Source organism: Perca fluviatilis, chromosome 4 (genome assembly GCF_010015445.1).
Source record: "Perca fluviatilis chromosome 4, GENO_Pfluv_1.0, whole genome shotgun sequence".
Taxonomy (NCBI): Eukaryota; Metazoa; Chordata; class Actinopteri; order Perciformes; family Percidae; genus Perca; species Perca fluviatilis.
In genome coordinates, this window is record NC_053115.1 from 15,541,961 (window position 1) to 15,558,232 (window position 16,272).

Here is a 16,272-nt window from a genome sequence, read left to right on the forward strand (position 1 = left end):
TCAAATTCTCCTAGAGCCAACTCTAAAAAAAGTAAAGTTAATAATATCCATTAATTATAGCTACAGCTTTTGGCTTTAAAAGGAAGTAGGTCACAAGGAAGGACAAACTAATATTTTAAGAACAAGATATACATGTGTAAGACCTAACTTATCTTCTATGAACAAAGTATGTGCGGTGTGAAAGCAGTTACTATCATTTGGAACAAAATCAACTTACTGTGGGAACAATAGTGTAAATACCACTTTTTCCTCAACTCTATTGTACATAAATGTGACTAAGTAAGAAGTAATTTCCACAACGCAGACACTGACTCATTTATTTAAAAAATGATGTTTAATAAACACATCAAACAGTTAATAAAAATTTGCAAGATATTTAAAAGCATTCACACTGTAGTAGCATTTGTTTAAATAAAGAAAATGCAGTCCGTTAATCTTGCCAACAAACTGCATTACATTTCAAGTTAAAAATCATATACTCCAGCTTGTGTGCTGAAAACATTTAGATACTGTATAGATTGTTTACATCCTGTTTTTAGAAGAATTTGAGTTTACCATCCCATCTACTGCAGGTGAATTGGTAAGCCATAGACTACAGGTGCAGCTCCTATGAGGTGTTTCAGGTGCGTGGCCTGACGGGAAGGGCCCATGTAATGCAGGAGGGGCGCTCCAGACCCAGCGGATAACCAGGACTCCAACAAGGCTTTAGTGAAGCGATCAATATCCCGATCTGTAACATCCCACAGATTTCCCAAAACAAATGGGCTGAGGAGAAAATAAAGAAATAGAAACGTATTAAGAGGACAGTATTTACTTGCAGTTGAAAAAGGATCAGTAAAGACATATCTCACCAGCCTGCTATGAGGTAGTTGAGGATGATGCCTTGTCCTTCCTGATCCCCGCGCACTGCCAGAGCCGCACTACTGCAACCGAAAAGTAGAGAAGCTGCTCTCATCTGCCGTTTTAGGACTACCTGGCTGTCGAGGAATCGTGCGCCTGCACCGTGACCCACGTAACTAAAGCATCCCGGTAAGGGGGACATGGACAGAAAGGATACAAAGTAAAACAGATTATCGAATCAAAGAGCTTAATATAGGACACACAATGTGTAAATAACATTAAAACACAAAAATAGTGTTTGTTAAATGGTATCCTCTTTAGCATACTTTACCAAATGGAACCAGTGAATTCTTAGCCGCTTACAAAATGACTACCAATCATCAAAATTGTTGCCTGTTGATCGACTACTTGTTTCAGCTCTAGTCTGCTACAAACCTCTGAATTAACTCATTTTTTAACAGGTTTTAAAATCGCAACTATTATTTTCTCTCCCTATCAGGATACTTAAGATCATAAACTCACATGTATAGATCCTTGATAGCAACAGCTTCTTCCAGCTGACCCGAGTCAGGAGCAACTCCACACACACCGTCCCAGTCTGACTGACTATAATGAGAACGTTAATTTAGTAACTAGAAAGAAAAGAGACCGGTGACAGAAAGGCATACAGACAAATGAAACTCATTAAATAAGTATTGGTATCACCTGCTAAACCAGTCCTTGAATTGGTCTTGAGAGTTTCCTAAATTGGCATCAGCGTCCAGCACATAAAACACCTGCCTTGTATTCACACCTTGCTTCAGGATGGACTGAGAGTCTGTCTAAAAGGGAAGATTTAAATAATATTCATAACCACCACTGACCTTAACTATCAGGAAGTAAATAACCTCTGCACCACAAGCCATATTGGCACAGTAATAGACATTAATCTTACCTCTTTCTGAATGCATAGTCCAATTAGTGAGTGCAGAGAAGGCATCCGGCTGACAGAATGAGACCTTAAGATGGAGATGCTCTCCCAAGGCAGCTTCTGAAGGTACTGCAAAGAAACCGGACGGAAGGCAATACCTCTACATTTTAGCATTATCCCACCACAAAAAGGTAATTTTGGACCAAAGCCCCTCTATGTACAAATCAGACTATAGGAAAATTCTGTATTTAATAGATGAAACTAACCTTGTCCAGGATAAGAACCACATGACCACGGGGCTCTTCTCTGTGAGCGAGCCGGGACACAGCTGTATGGAGAAGCTGGTCACACTTTTTGTCCCACTGTGGAGAAACTCCCATTGCAAATCTCTTAAGGGCTTCTTGGGAGAGCACAGGAGCGGCAGACAGCACAGCCTGAAACACAAGTCAGAAGTGGTATTGGTTGTGGTATTGGTTGTTGCATTGCTGGTCCTTTGCCAGCTACTTTTGAGACCAAGACAGAATAAAAAAGGTCAGATGCTGCTGCTAAAAGGTCTATGGAGCTAAAAAAAACAACAACACCACCACTCACCTTCAACATTTCCTCACTGACTGTCACTCCCTTTGCAGACAAGGACTTGCAAAGGTGCTGGGCCTGTTTGGAGAGCTCAGGATCCAATGAAAGTGGTAGAAGAAAGCTGCTCCAGCATCCCAGCAAGCCCTCCATCTCCTTCAACAGCCGCTGAAAGAAAGGGTTATTTAGACAAATGAATTTTGTTTCTGTGTCCCGTTTTCTTGGTCTACACGTCTGAGTGGAAGGGCATGACTTTAAGTGAAACTAAGTGAATAAAAGCAGGGATTTGGAATGAAGCCTTCTGAGACCACTTACCTCAACTCGAGAGTCAAGCGCCCTGCGACCCTCCCACCACTTGGCCTTCTCAGACACACAGCTCACAACCTTCTGCTCCACCTGAACACTATCCATCTCCTGCACCAGCCAACTGATGGGGTGCTGCATAACACAAAGACAGAGGCAAAGTTATAATCTGGGATGTAAGTAATGAACTACAGGGAAATTAGAAAAGTCAAACTATATTTAAAAAAAAATATCTTCCACCTAAGAGTATTTGGCAGCAAGTACTTTGTGACATACAGTAATTACTCATTGACCCATAGGAAGCAGTCACTGTGCTCACCATTTTGGATGGATGTGGGGTATGGCTATCCTATATGACAAGACTTTAAAGTCACTTGTCACCAAATTGCTAAAACCACAAGCATTGTCTGGTTTCAGATTGTGGCTACCAGTCTGCTCATACCATAATTTACCGTCCTCACCGGTTGTTTAGAGGTGGCGATGTGAACAGTGACAGGGGCAGATCCCTTCTCAAGACGTGACAGTATGATGCTGTCACCCATCTCCCAAGGTTTTACTCCAAGCATAGACATCACACACACAGTCACCCCTGTGCAGGAGAGAGAGGGATGCAAAGAGAGAAAAGGATATTACATAAGCATAATGGAGTTCACATTCTGCCTTTGCTTATCAAAAATGAAAGCATCCAGAAATCTCTTTTAAATCAGGTTATGGACAATACATAAAAGTGCTTACTCACTGAATCAGGCCCCACTAAGTATAGTTCAAGTAGCAAAAGGAATGACATAAGATACACCTTTATTGACCCCCAGCGGGTGAAATTATACTAGAAGTATGACAAACGATCAAAACTTGCTTGAGATCAAAATCCAATGAATTACCAGTTTCCAAAACTTTGCTATAACCTCTCATAATGCATTACTGACATGTGCAAACCACATTTTGATGGAATCAAAACATGAAAATGTACCCACTTTGCTACAGAGATCAAGACAGTATTTCATATTTTACCTGAGGGAAGGTGTTGCATTTGTTGGATAAACTCCTGACAGTGGCTCTGGGGGAAAGTAGAGGAGTCAGCAGTTGGAAAGGAGAAGATGTTCTCCAACTGCGACAGCCTCTGTTCGGTAAAGTTCTTGGACTCGTTTGGACTGAGCTCATCTAGAGTCAGAGCATCCATCTTGTCGGCTAGCTCATTGGATGCCTTATTCAGCTTTCTGTTCGCATGACACAAAGAAACCATTTGTAATACTGTCAATGTAAAAGAACGTTGAGCATGTCAGATATCAAAAGATACCAAAAAAAAAAAAAAAAAGTATTGTATTTGAGATCTCTTGATAAAAAGACCAGTGTTGTAAGAGGGAAATCATGACTTGACACTATACATACATACAAGACATAGGCTTACTTGAGACAGCTGGCTAAATGTCTGATTGTGCGATGACGATTTGTGATGCCCAAGGACTGGGCATGCAACATTGCTGTAGTTATGGGGTCCTGCTGTCCCGTGGTCAAGGCCAGAAGAGAACAGAGGGTCGTGTAGATGGTGGGTGAGGGGAAGTGCTGAAGGGCCAACCAGGCTGAGCGGAGCAATGACTCAACATCCTCCAGAGAAAGATTGTCTGAGAAAAAGAAAGAAATTACAGATGCAACTGGACAGAGAGCCAATAAGGTGAAAGAACTGCCATTAAGATTTTAAGAGTGTTTACATATGCATTTGTTAGTTTAGGTACCGTAGCCCTTATTATACATTATAGGTTGCATTCCTACAGTACCACTCAAGTTTTTTTCTCAAATGAATGAGAAAGTGAGTCCAAACCTTTGACTGGTACTGCATGTTACAATTCTGTAAATAAAGTTTATAATCAATTCCTGCTTTAAAAAAAGGTTTTCCCTCTTCCCCTACACATACTGTATATTGTAAAATATGATTATTTCCGTGCTTATTATTTTAGGAAAGTTTTTTGTAATACCATTGCAGACAAATTTATCATATCTTATCATCATCATCATCATCATCATCATCATCGTCATCATCATCGGACAGAACTGAGGAAAGAAAAGAAATGCAGCAGCCTCACCTGGCCTGATGTCTGAATGAGAGAGGTGGGTTTGTGGACCTTCACTCAGATGACCTCTGCTCCTCAGTTCAGACAAGTCATCTCGCTCCAGATCACAACACATATCCCTCCGCAACACTTCGAAATCTATGTCTAGAGAGAGTCAAAGGAGATTAGAGCTCTGGCCTTTAATCAAATCTCAGATACTGTGATTACCATTATTGCTATTATTTGTCTTGCCATTTCCTGGCATTCTGCACATCTTCCATACTGTCTGGTTTTGTTATTGTGCCCATAAGCACGGCCAAATCCGCAGGTTTTCCTGAATTGTATTGTTGACATTCTACATTGGAACCATGATTTGTGTAGAGTTTCAAAACTTTAACGCCGAGCTGGGAAGAATTTCAGGGTTTCACGGGGGATCATCACTAAATTAAATTTTTCAATATGTAACATGGTGTGCATGTTAATTTGTACCGTATTTTCCGGACTATAAGTCGCACTTTTTTTTCCTACTTTGGCTGGTCCTGCGACTTACAGTCAGGTGGACTTATATATCAAAATATATATAATTGAACATGTTTTTAAATGTTAATTCATACCGAAAACATTACCGTCTACAGCCGCAAGAGGGCGCTCTAGGCTTGTGACAACTAGAATGCTGCTCCTAAAGACAACTGAGAAAGAAAAGAGAAACTGCAGGTAGTAAAATATGCAGCCAAAAACCGTAATCGAGCAGCAGAAAGAAAGTTTGAAATGAGGGAGAAACTTGTGAGGGACTGGCGAATAGGTGACTCTTATTGCAATGAAGAAAACAAAAAGAAAGCTAATCGGCTAATCGCGGGCTGAAAGCAAGACGGCCAGAGCTGGAGGAACGAGTCCACAGGTGGGTGCTTTAACAACGTGCTGCCAGGAAGGGCTGGTCAACGGTGCAGTTACGTCTCCACACCCTGGTAGTTGTTCTGTGTGCTACTGTATAGTTCGATAACTGTTAACGGACATCTACCGTATTCAGCCTGTTGTTCTGTGTCCTATTGTGTAGTTGACAGATTAAAAAGGCTGATTTTGGTCTTGGATTTTATGAAATAAATTTCTAAATAAAAGCGACTTATAGTCCGGCGCGACTTAGGTTTTTTCCTCTTCATGACGCATTTTTTGACTGATGCGACTTATACTCCGGAGCAACTTATAGTCCGGAAAATACTGTACAAATGCCAGATAGGCATAAGACAGTTATATTTCCTAATTAATGGGAAGTTTTACCATGTGCACAAAATACACACCATCTTTATTTGCGCGAGTGTCTTCAGCCTCAGTGTCTGATGTCCTGAGCTGCTCAATGCTTATGTCCAGAACTTCAGTAAATTCCTCCTCAATGGTCCTCATCTTGTCTGGCTCCTCCACTGAATCTGCCTCTGCACTGGACAGCTCCCTTCTGGTTCTTCCTCTTCTTGTTAAAGCAGACTGACAGACGTCATCCTCAGAAGAAGTTGACTGAGGCAATGCAGAAGTCTTCTTACCCCTGGCCTGCCTCTTCAGTGGGACCTTCCCAGCAGGTGGATCTGGGGCTGATTTATTTTTCTGGGCCGCTTTTCTTGTGGTGGTTCGCTTTTTACGGACATCTGTTTTTTCTTTGGACTCTGCCTGGGTGTTGGCTTCCGTGTCACTCTCATCGCTAAACTCCATCTGTATTGAAATATTAGAAAAATAATTTAAATAAAAACAGTATATTTTTTGTAACAATAAAACATCCGATTACAATAGATTCCTACCTTGAAAAATGCTTTTTTTGTGCGTCTGGGGGCAGCAGGCACAGGTTGAACTGGCGACAACTCTTCATACACCTGAAACTGTAGCTTAGAGGCAGTTTTTGGTGCTTTCTGCACTGAGGCACAGGCTTTCACTTTTTGGATAGGAGTACAGGCCAAAGTAGGTATCACTGTGTTAAAGTCAAAATGGCCAAGCTGCCCAACAGATGGCTTGGACTTTACCATTACTGGTGTCATGGGAACTATTCCCTTTTCTTTGGTTGAGGAGCTTGTCACCTCAATCCTGGGCTTAACAACCTTGACCTTCTTTGCCTCCTTGGTTTTGTCAGGCACATCTGGGTTTTTAATGGACTCTTTAGGCTTCCTAAGCGAGGATGACTGAGGCACCGCTTTATGTTCAGATTTTAGCTCTTTTGGTGCATTCCAAGTCCAAGCATTTGAGAAGAGCTCCTCTGGGGTGCAGCCCTTTTTCTCAGCCAAGGTAACCAATGACACAATGGCTTTAGTTGCCATTAGGCCTGCCTTCACAGGTCTTAGCACAGGAGAGGGTGTGGCATTAACAAATGCCAAGCCAGCTTCCAGTACTCTCCATGTACCACAGACCTTGTAAAGCCTTGGTTCCAGCCCAGACAGGGCCATGCGAAGGTACACACGGCCCACCACGTCCTGCATCAGGGAGGGTTTAAAGGAACTTTTGGCGAGACCACAGGGAGAGAAGAGTTTCGCCAATTTTGTACCAAGTTTGGCAGCGACACTCTTACAGCGAGCTAATGATGCTGATTGAAGTTTCAAACTGACTTTGGCTTCATTGGGATCCAGCTGGAGAACCAGTTCAGCCTGCGTAGCTGCCCAGCGAGCAGTGGCACGGCCCAAACAGGGTTCAGAGCAGCAGGAGCATTGGCAGTCGGATTCATGCACCAGGGACGAGAGCCAGCGGCGAGGCTCGGCTTTGAGAGGTGGGGAGCTGGCCAGATCCCTCACTGCACGCTCTTTGCCATTCCACCTAATTTTCAGGAAGCCATTAAGATCATCCTCCAAGACAGGAAGGGGCGACTGAGATTTCTGCACTGGGCGACCTTTCCTAGGTTTGATTTTCACTTCAGTCTTCTGCACTTGATCAGAAAAATCTGAGGAAGAGAAATAAAATACTACATTTTGTAGTTCAAGGAAACTACTTTTTTTTAGTACAATTTTCTTGGAATTAACATTGACAACACATACACACTTCTATACAATAACCATCTGATCAAATCACAATTTGACAAAAAGTCTGAACTGGTTTAGCTTTGCATTTAACAGACCTATACAGAGATCCAGAAGGTTTCTGACTTGGTCTAAATCAAGTCCACTTTCCTCTCTCTCCCCCTGCATCAGCTCCAACTCAGCTTTCATCACCAGCAGTTCAGCACATCTAAAACAATGACAAGAAATTAATAAGTTTGTAATGTGACCACATTAGCCATTATGTATTGTGCTGCATATCTATATTGTGCTGTGTTCTAGGCCTATTATAGGTAAAGTATTAGTCAGCATGTACTAGAACAATTAATATTGTTATCATAATTAGGTACACATGTACAATCTAACACTAAGATTTTACAACATTAAATAAAGCAGTCCAGCAACACCACCACTAAGTACATCCTAATAAGAGTTGAATCAACACATCCATGACAGTCTTCTATAAAATCCATAAGAAGCTTCTAATATTTAGGATTTATTATATGGCTGCTGACTGTATTGGATTGCAGTGGACTGTTATAGGATGAACTATAACTCAGCATATAACATTTAGTATTTTTTTAAATCAACTCAAGAGAACTATACTGTATAGATTGTATTTTACTGGTTCTAAGTGGCCCTAGTAAAATATTCAGGTCCAATAATTAGATACTTCAACACTATATCAAGCTGTTATTTTTAGTTTGTTGGTAACACATAAAAAATAAAGAGGAACGAGGAGTAACCTGCTGGTAGGTTTGGCATAGTTTACTGCAGAAAACAATATTTAAGAATGGCCAGTACAAGCCGATAAGCTTTCTATTGAACCCGGCTTCACTCTTTTACATTTTAACCCACTACCATGCACATGTACATACTGGCTGAGTGCTTGCAGCTTGGTGGCCAGTTTGAGAGCTTCTAGACATTGGAGCCTGGCATCATTGATTGCCCCACAGCTGCTCCTCACAGCCACCACCTTCATAGAGCAGTTTAACAGCTCTGAGAGCAGCTGCCACTTCAGCACCAAGTTATCTCCTGCTCACAGATCAAAAGGAGAGAATCAACATGGTAGACAGCACTAAAATAGACAAATAATGTATTAGCTTTTACATGCATCGTCAGTCCATGTGTGACACAAATGTACCTTGGTCGACGAAGCGCATGTCTGAGTTGCTGGCGTTAGTCCCATATAGGCCCTTCCCCACTAAAGTGACCAGCAGGCTGCAGAGAAGCTTCAGACTTTCATACAGGGCAGTGTCCGGGCTATTTATACCTGAGACACAATCATAGGTCCTTACTTAGTTAAAGCTGCTGCTGCAAACCTCTCCTCTGCATTCTCACAACGCAAAATGAAGAGAGAAAAACATCTGGTTAGATTAAGTGTAGCAAATGCTTTAGCTAACCATGCTGCGTTATATGGCTTCGCTGGGCTTGTGGCAGTGCAGCAGTGTCCAAACTCAGATAGGAGCTGTAGGTCTGGAGCATCTGAGCACGCAGCAGGTACCAGCGCTTTGACTGCCTCTGCTCGTTCACTTCTTTAAGCACCTCACACAGATAAGGTACTCCACGATCCACCTGACATATGGTCAAACAGGAGGGGCAATATGATAAAATCACTGCCTCCAGCCAAAAAACAAAACAAAAATAACAACGCAATAATATGAGAAATACTGCTAGCATAGACATGTTACCTACCTTCCCTGTGCTGTAGCAGTACTGAGCTTTCAACAGAATGGCCAGCATAGAGAGAGAAGAAGGTCCATCAGCAGTGGTAAGAGAGGTAAGGAACTTTTCTGCTTGCTCTAGCTGGGCCTAACAAAATAGCACAATAAACAAAGTGAGATATAGTACATAACGAAAGCTATAGTACATTTGCTAAAGATAATTATTACAAAACTGCATTACCAAAGCCAGTTCAGGGGTGCCCATATCCAGAAGGATACTGGCTGTTTGACAGAGAGAGCTGGCACATCCGTGGGCATCGGCAAGTTGACGTGAAAGTCCAATCGCAAGTTGGTAAGCTTCTAAAGCCTTTAGAGGCTACATAAGAGAAGGAGGGGATTTGATAAATACACAGATAATGTAATTACCAATGATGTGAACACTAGTTTTAACAATCTGACCCCAGGATACACCATGAAACACCCCTTAAAAAACCCAAGTCTTTCTAGAGCACAACTTCATATTAACGCATTTGCTTACTAAAAAGTAAACATATTGGTGTTGAAGAGAGAAACTAAAAACGACCAAAGGAGACCCTTAAGATTGATTTTGACCACTTTGGTGTCGTTACCTTCCCCATAAGTTTGAAGAGAGCCGCAGTCACAGCGATGGAGCTACAGGTCTGTTTTGGTTTTCTGACAGAAGGCAGGTCTTGACTCTGCAGAAGAGAGGACCACTCATCCAGTGCTCTTTCCAAAGGCTTACACAACTCTTTAAAAAAAAAAAAAAAGGAAATAATACAATGTATATTAATCTCTCACAGAGACAGCAAGTGATGAACAATTATGTATTTTTGATTAGACCCACCAATAGTACCTAGCAGAGATGCAGATTATGGTAGAATATCGAATCATATCATACTGGGGTCTACAGTAGGATGATTGAGGATATGAAAAAGTATTCTTACTGTTCTCTGCGGCCAGGTTGAAATGCAGGCCTTCAGAGACCAGGGTGCTGTCTTGTGTCTTTTGCTTGTCTTCATAATCAAAATCATTGGTTCCTATGGGACTGGCCGCACACCGTGTCTGCTCACGCAACTCTCGCAGTTTTTTGTCCCTTTCAATGGCCTGGACAAAAACCACACAAGCATCATTAATTAATCACAAGACCGTTCATTTGGATCAACGACAGTACATTTCTAGGATAATAAATGCAAATAACCCAGTGTTTTTTTCTCCAACTCTGGAATGTATGTGTGGAGGACCCAGACCTTACTGCGCAGAACTGTGGAGATAGGTCTGGCAATGTGAGACTACAAGACACTTGGTCAGTGTATTAAATAAACTAAGACTTAAATCCAATTGTTGATTACCAGTTATACAGTACATTACAATGTCAATTCTTACAGAATAACAATATCTTAAAGAAAAACAATGGCCATGAATACTACCATGCTGTTACTAATTTCAGTTACACTCCCTTATTTTTTTGACAGAAAAGGAATCTAAATACGGACACTTTAAAAAAACGTAGTTAAAAAAAAATAAAACGCACATTACAACCTGACAGATCCAATAGAACTCACCTCCTGAAGATTCTTCTCAAGAGTGCAGATATAGAGCCAAAGTAAAGCATGGGCCTTATCATCCTTCAGTCTGTCAGCATTCTCTTGAGTCTCTGGCTCGTTTTCAAGTAGCCGTAAAGCTTCATGGGTAAAATCAACTGCAGTGCTGTGTAGTTACAAATGAACACAACGTATATTGAGACAATAGGCTGCTGCCCATGTTGGCCCAGTGGGGCTTCAGACTAACAATTTCAATTGTTGGCCACGGTGAAAACTACTTTTTCATGCACACAATTTGGTCGCACACAAAACAGTGCATTTGTATTTGTCAAGGAGCCCAACTATTAGAAATTATGTAAATAAAAAAGCTCCTACCAGTCCGTCTGTTCACTGAAATCCTGGTAACACACAACTTGGGCCATTTCACAGAGGTAGATGGCACGTAGGTGGGTGTGGGAGCTCTCCTCATGGCAGATGTCCAACAGATCACAGAGTGTGTTGTAACGCTCCTGGGCCGTATCTCCTGCCACCTCCTTATAGGCACGCAGCTCTTCCTCCAAAAGGCAAAGCATTACCCGCTCATCTGGGACGTCCGGACCAAAACCGTCACATAATGTCCTGTTGCAGGATGGGACAGTTCTAAGTTTCCTTTCCAATAATATTCCATGAATTACATTCTGAGAACGTCAATGCTGTCAAACAAAAATTAGAATGGGTTTGTACCTGAGACGGATGTCCTCCTCAGAGTTACGGGCGGCATCAGTCTTTGTTTTCACCCACAGAGAGACTGGTTCAGCCATATGAGTAGTGATTTTGTCCCCTAGAGCCTTCAGCCACAGGATCACCCAGTCCAGCGCTCGCTCCAGTTGTCCAGCACGCCGAGATGTCTGCACAGCCAGCATGAAGGGTCGGCTCAACTATGGAGTCAAAAGCCATGTTATAAATACAGATGCTAGATTTTACACACACACACACACACACACACACACACACACACACACACACACACACACACACACACACACACACACACACACACACACACAACACACACACACACACACACACACACCCACCACACACACACACACACACACACACACACACACACACACACACACACACACGCACACACACACACACCACACACACACACACACACACACACACACACACACACACACACACACACGACAGGATTTAGTGCATTTATATAGACCGAGACAACATCATGCACAATCAAACAAAATCTAACTTTTAAAGAGCTTACCCTATCGACGGAGAGCGAGATGGGACCATTCTTGCATAAATCCCTGCAGAGGATCTCAACTAGTGTGAAGGCCTGGTCATAGAGACGCCGGTTGTAAAATCCACAAGCCAAGTTGCTCACAGCAACCACTGCAAGACACATGGTAATCATAAAGTGAACAAAATGTCATACAATATATTTCTAACATTAAGTGTCTATTGCAATTCAGCATTTCAGAACCACTCAAGGGATCTGACCTCGGATGTGGGGGATCGGATCACAAGTGGACAGCTCTAGACACGCGTGTTCCCACCTGGCAGTAGAATGTGTCTCTAAATGCGCCCTGAGTGAACCGGATCTCACTTCCCCGCTAAATATGCAAATAAACACGTACATAATTTCCATTTCACATGGTTGCGTGCGAGTGCATTTATAAATGTCAGTTGTTAGTCTCACATAAATCATACATTGGAAACACGATGACTTGAAAAAGCGCTGCCCAGTCTGTGTGCCGACATAAGGATGACAAAGGCAGGAATGGTGCAGGAGAAAGACGTTTTAAAAGTCTCTTCATCTCTCAGTAAGTTTGTAGCTTCTAACTGAATCTCTGTGGGTTGAAGTTTAGTTTCTATATTATATCTGCTTTATTTTACTGTTCGCTGAAATAATAGATAGATAGATAGATAGATAGATAATTTGGGGATTTTTTTGGGCACAGAACACATTCCCATTCTCATTGCTATTAGAATGTGAACATATGTGGCCTAGACCACCTCCGAATGAGTTCTTAGTTATTGGATCTCAATGCGTCCTTAAGTGTTCACCTGTACTTAGAGCTGTCCACTTGTGATCAGATCACTCAGATCGGATTTTACCATCAGGTCGAAATGGGGAAAAGTTACGGTAAATTACTGGATTACCTTTCAGGCACCACTAGTGATTTTCACTATTCACACATGCAGCCACATTTAGGAAAACTTGCACTGGCAATATAGATGAGGAAAGAGGCAGCCCAACAGTGCTTATCCCCACTTGTATTCACACCAAAAGCCATACCAGCATTTTCCATGGAGTTCCTGGGGTGTGGAATTGGTGGGACAGATATCCCTGCCCATTTTATTTTTTTGTGTTCATCACTTTAATGTTGAAGCTGGTAAAGGTGGAGCTATATATACACACACACTTTTTTTTTTTTTTTTTTTTTTTTTTTTTTTTTAAATGTGAGACAATACAAGAAACCCCAAGTGATACAAGACAGACATTCACATAAAGAAGGAAAAAATTATATAAGAGTAAAGTAAAATAAAACTAGCAGTTGCAGTGCAAAATCAAGTATTTCATGTGCTTATTCAGTCACTTTTCAATTCCTACCCCTATAAATATTACTCTAGACCATTCTTCTTTTAGGTATAATTCTAATGGGGACCATTCCGTTACAAATCCCTGCCCATTTCGAGGAAAGACTGCGTGTGTGAAAGGGGCTTTAGAAATCTAGAATGTAATCACCTGCTTTGACGAGAAAATTCTCACTTGACAGTTTACGCAGTTCAGTCATCATCAGTCCAGCTGTGGCTTGGCAGTACAGCAGCACTCTGTCCAGTGTGTCACTGTTCTCCAGCTGAGAACAAATAGTCAGTGGCAGTTGTAAAACTTAAATCAGAGGACATTTGGAACTGCAGCAACATGTAACTGTGTGACTTTCATCACTTCCATCAATCTTATTTACAGTTTTGTCATTGCCATCATCATAAAAATGGATATTACAGAAGTAGTCTCACCTGTGATGCGAGCATGCTCTCATAAGCAAATACAAAGCCTTGGTAAATACTGAAGCAAAGGGCCTGTTGCAGTCTGCTGCCTTCAGCCAGGTATTTTGAATTCTGTAAATAAAGCAGATTAGTAATCTGTATAAATTATCCACATGTAAAATGCATTTACCTCTAAATGCCTTTTTCATGGCAGAGATTGAGAGAAACCCAACAGTACTATAGTTTTATAGAATGATTTCCCTCTAGCGCACACACAAATGGAAAATAACTACACTCACCTTCTTGACCATCTTTAATATCTGTTCTTGATGCTCCTCAAGAAAAGAAAACCAAGCCAGAAGCACAGGTCCACTTAATCCCTTGCTGTGGCCACTTTCGACAGCCCACACCACTAGTCCACAACCTTCCAGGAGTGCATGAGCTTCTCTGTCTCCCAGGTCAGCTGAAAGAGACCTCAAGGCCCTGGCACATTGTGTCAAAGCCTGGCCACTCTCCCCTCCAGCCTTCATTGCAGAATGAATCTTTATTGCCAATTTGCCGAGCACCACAGCTGTACACTGTGCAGCACAGTCAACGACCTTACTCTCAATATAATTTAAGAAGGTGGAGGCAAGATCATAGTGACCAGCTTTACAAAGTACCTTCACCATCACCAGCACTATTTCAGAAAGCGTATATAAACTTGAGGTCTCAGTAGATAGCTTAGAACCATCCCCCTTACAGCCTTGACCACCAGTCCAGCATCTGCTGAAAAGTGTGTTCATTTCCTGGAGAAGAAAAGAAGCATCATCCTTGGTTACCGCTTCACAGCTACTCTCAAATTCAGCGATTGCATCCTCTGTGTATATAGGGGCTTTGGAGAAAGAGGCGGTTGCATTGTCTGTGTCCAACAACAGGAGGAAGCTCAGCGCTTGCATTTGACAGTGAAGTTTGTCGCGGGGATTAAGGATGTTCCTGTCATTGGTAGCAGATAGTCCATTCCAGAGCACTGAGAAACAGCTCCGCACAAGAACACAGTAGTCCTCAGCCTATGGACCATACAACAGTGGTAACTTTGTTAATGCAGTCTCTGAAAAAGATGATGCAGTGCATATGTGGAATATACAACACGTAAATAATACAAATAAATGAACTTTGTAAAAATAGAATACATACCGATTGGGCTGGGGTAAGCCTGCTGTAAAGCAACCCAGCTATATGGCTACATAGACTGTGAGCTTCTAGGGAGCTTAGCTTCTTGACAATATGGAAAATGATCTTTTCCATGTACAGTGGACTGCTCTGAGCAACAAGTGCTGCAGAAATATCATAGCCCTGAAGGGAAAGCTCCACCAGCTGGACCAACTGACTGACATGGTCAAAATTAGTGGATCCAACTCCAAGTTGATGGTTACAGGCTCGGATGACCCTGTCACACAATGTGCGACCCTGAAGGCCTGGTCGACTCTTCAAATAATTCTGCAAAATAAAATGCCAGGTTCAGATTCACTTTAAAAAAGTGGGATTTCTAGTTTACTGTAATGTGTTTTGTATTATAACGTATAACGTTACACAAAAGCATGCCTAACAACAAATGGAATTGGGGCTCATTTGGAGGTATTTAATCCTGTGCTTGTTGTTTAAAAAACAGTGCTTTAAACAGATCTTCTTAAGACCAGTAAAATAATAACTTTACTATGAATACGAGTGGTTCATCTTGTGAAAATTATGATTATGCTAACCTCAAGTTCTTGAAGTAAAAGCTCCGTCTCTTTCACAGAAGCAGTCCGCTTGATGTATTCGTCCACTTTCAAACACTTCATGTCGGCAGCTGTAGAAAGGACGTTATTTAAAGAGTAACATTGACTCATGTTAATTTTAAACTTTGATAAAGCGAGAATCTTAGTTTAACGTTAGCTAACGTTAGCGTCAACGTTAAAATGACGCTGTTCAACTAACGTTAACGTCTGCTAGCTTAACCAAGAGTAAACTGTGACTTACTTCAAGCAGGAACCTTTGTAGCAACACTTTTAGTCAAAGCAGACTTGTTATCCAGTAGCGCTACGGCTACTGCTTAACTTTCGTACGCTTGAAGATTAAAATCATTAAAATCCTCAAAAATCATGGAAACTGCGCCACCCGCGCACTATTTTTGAAAGGTTTTAGCTAACCAATCCGATAGCCCATCCGCTTTTATCCGGAAATACAATGACTTGTGGGTATCGTAGTTTTATTATCATGCTCAACCGTGCTCAACTGTCTCAGTGTTTCTCAACGGGGGCGTTCAGAAGATGATGGGGGGCGTTGGAAGCAATATTTTGGAAAGGGGGGCGTTGAGGTGCCCTTGGGGGGCGTTTGTTTGAAAGCTAGCTA

The 16,272-nt window shown here is 41.8% G+C and overlaps 1 protein-coding gene across 2 annotated transcripts; it reads right to left on the minus strand.

The window, feature by feature from the left end:
* Nucleotides 1-303: 303 nt before the first annotated feature.
* On the minus strand, nucleotides 304-16,072 carry espl1 (extra spindle pole bodies like 1, separase). 2 transcript variants are annotated; one of them, XM_039798898.1, is made up of 32 exons: nucleotides 15,901-16,072; nucleotides 15,642-15,730; nucleotides 15,076-15,378; nucleotides 14,199-14,948; nucleotides 13,930-14,031; nucleotides 13,658-13,769; nucleotides 12,173-12,300; nucleotides 11,626-11,819; nucleotides 11,278-11,520; nucleotides 10,924-11,068; nucleotides 10,306-10,465; nucleotides 9,970-10,109; nucleotides 9,582-9,716; nucleotides 9,372-9,488; nucleotides 9,080-9,251; nucleotides 8,821-8,949; nucleotides 8,555-8,711; nucleotides 7,757-7,866; nucleotides 6,459-7,582; nucleotides 5,970-6,372; nucleotides 4,708-4,839; nucleotides 4,035-4,248; nucleotides 3,638-3,843; nucleotides 3,088-3,215; nucleotides 2,639-2,761; nucleotides 2,342-2,491; nucleotides 2,017-2,184; nucleotides 1,775-1,879; nucleotides 1,546-1,661; nucleotides 1,363-1,446; nucleotides 852-1,016; nucleotides 564-765 (listed from the first exon to the last, which is right to left on the minus strand). In XM_039798898.1, exons 2-32 carry the CDS (start codon nucleotides 15,720-15,722, stop codon nucleotides 564-566), a joined length of 6,498 nt encoding a protein of 2,165 aa, XP_039654832.1. In that variant the 5' UTR covers nucleotides 15,723-15,730; nucleotides 15,901-16,072. The 2 variants fall into 2 exon arrangements, with proteins under 2 accessions (XP_039654833.1, XP_039654832.1); XM_039798899.1 differs by lacking the exon at nucleotides 15,901-16,072 and having other exon boundaries at nucleotides 304-765; nucleotides 15,642-15,722.
* Between the last annotated feature and the right edge of the window lie 200 nt (nucleotides 16,073-16,272).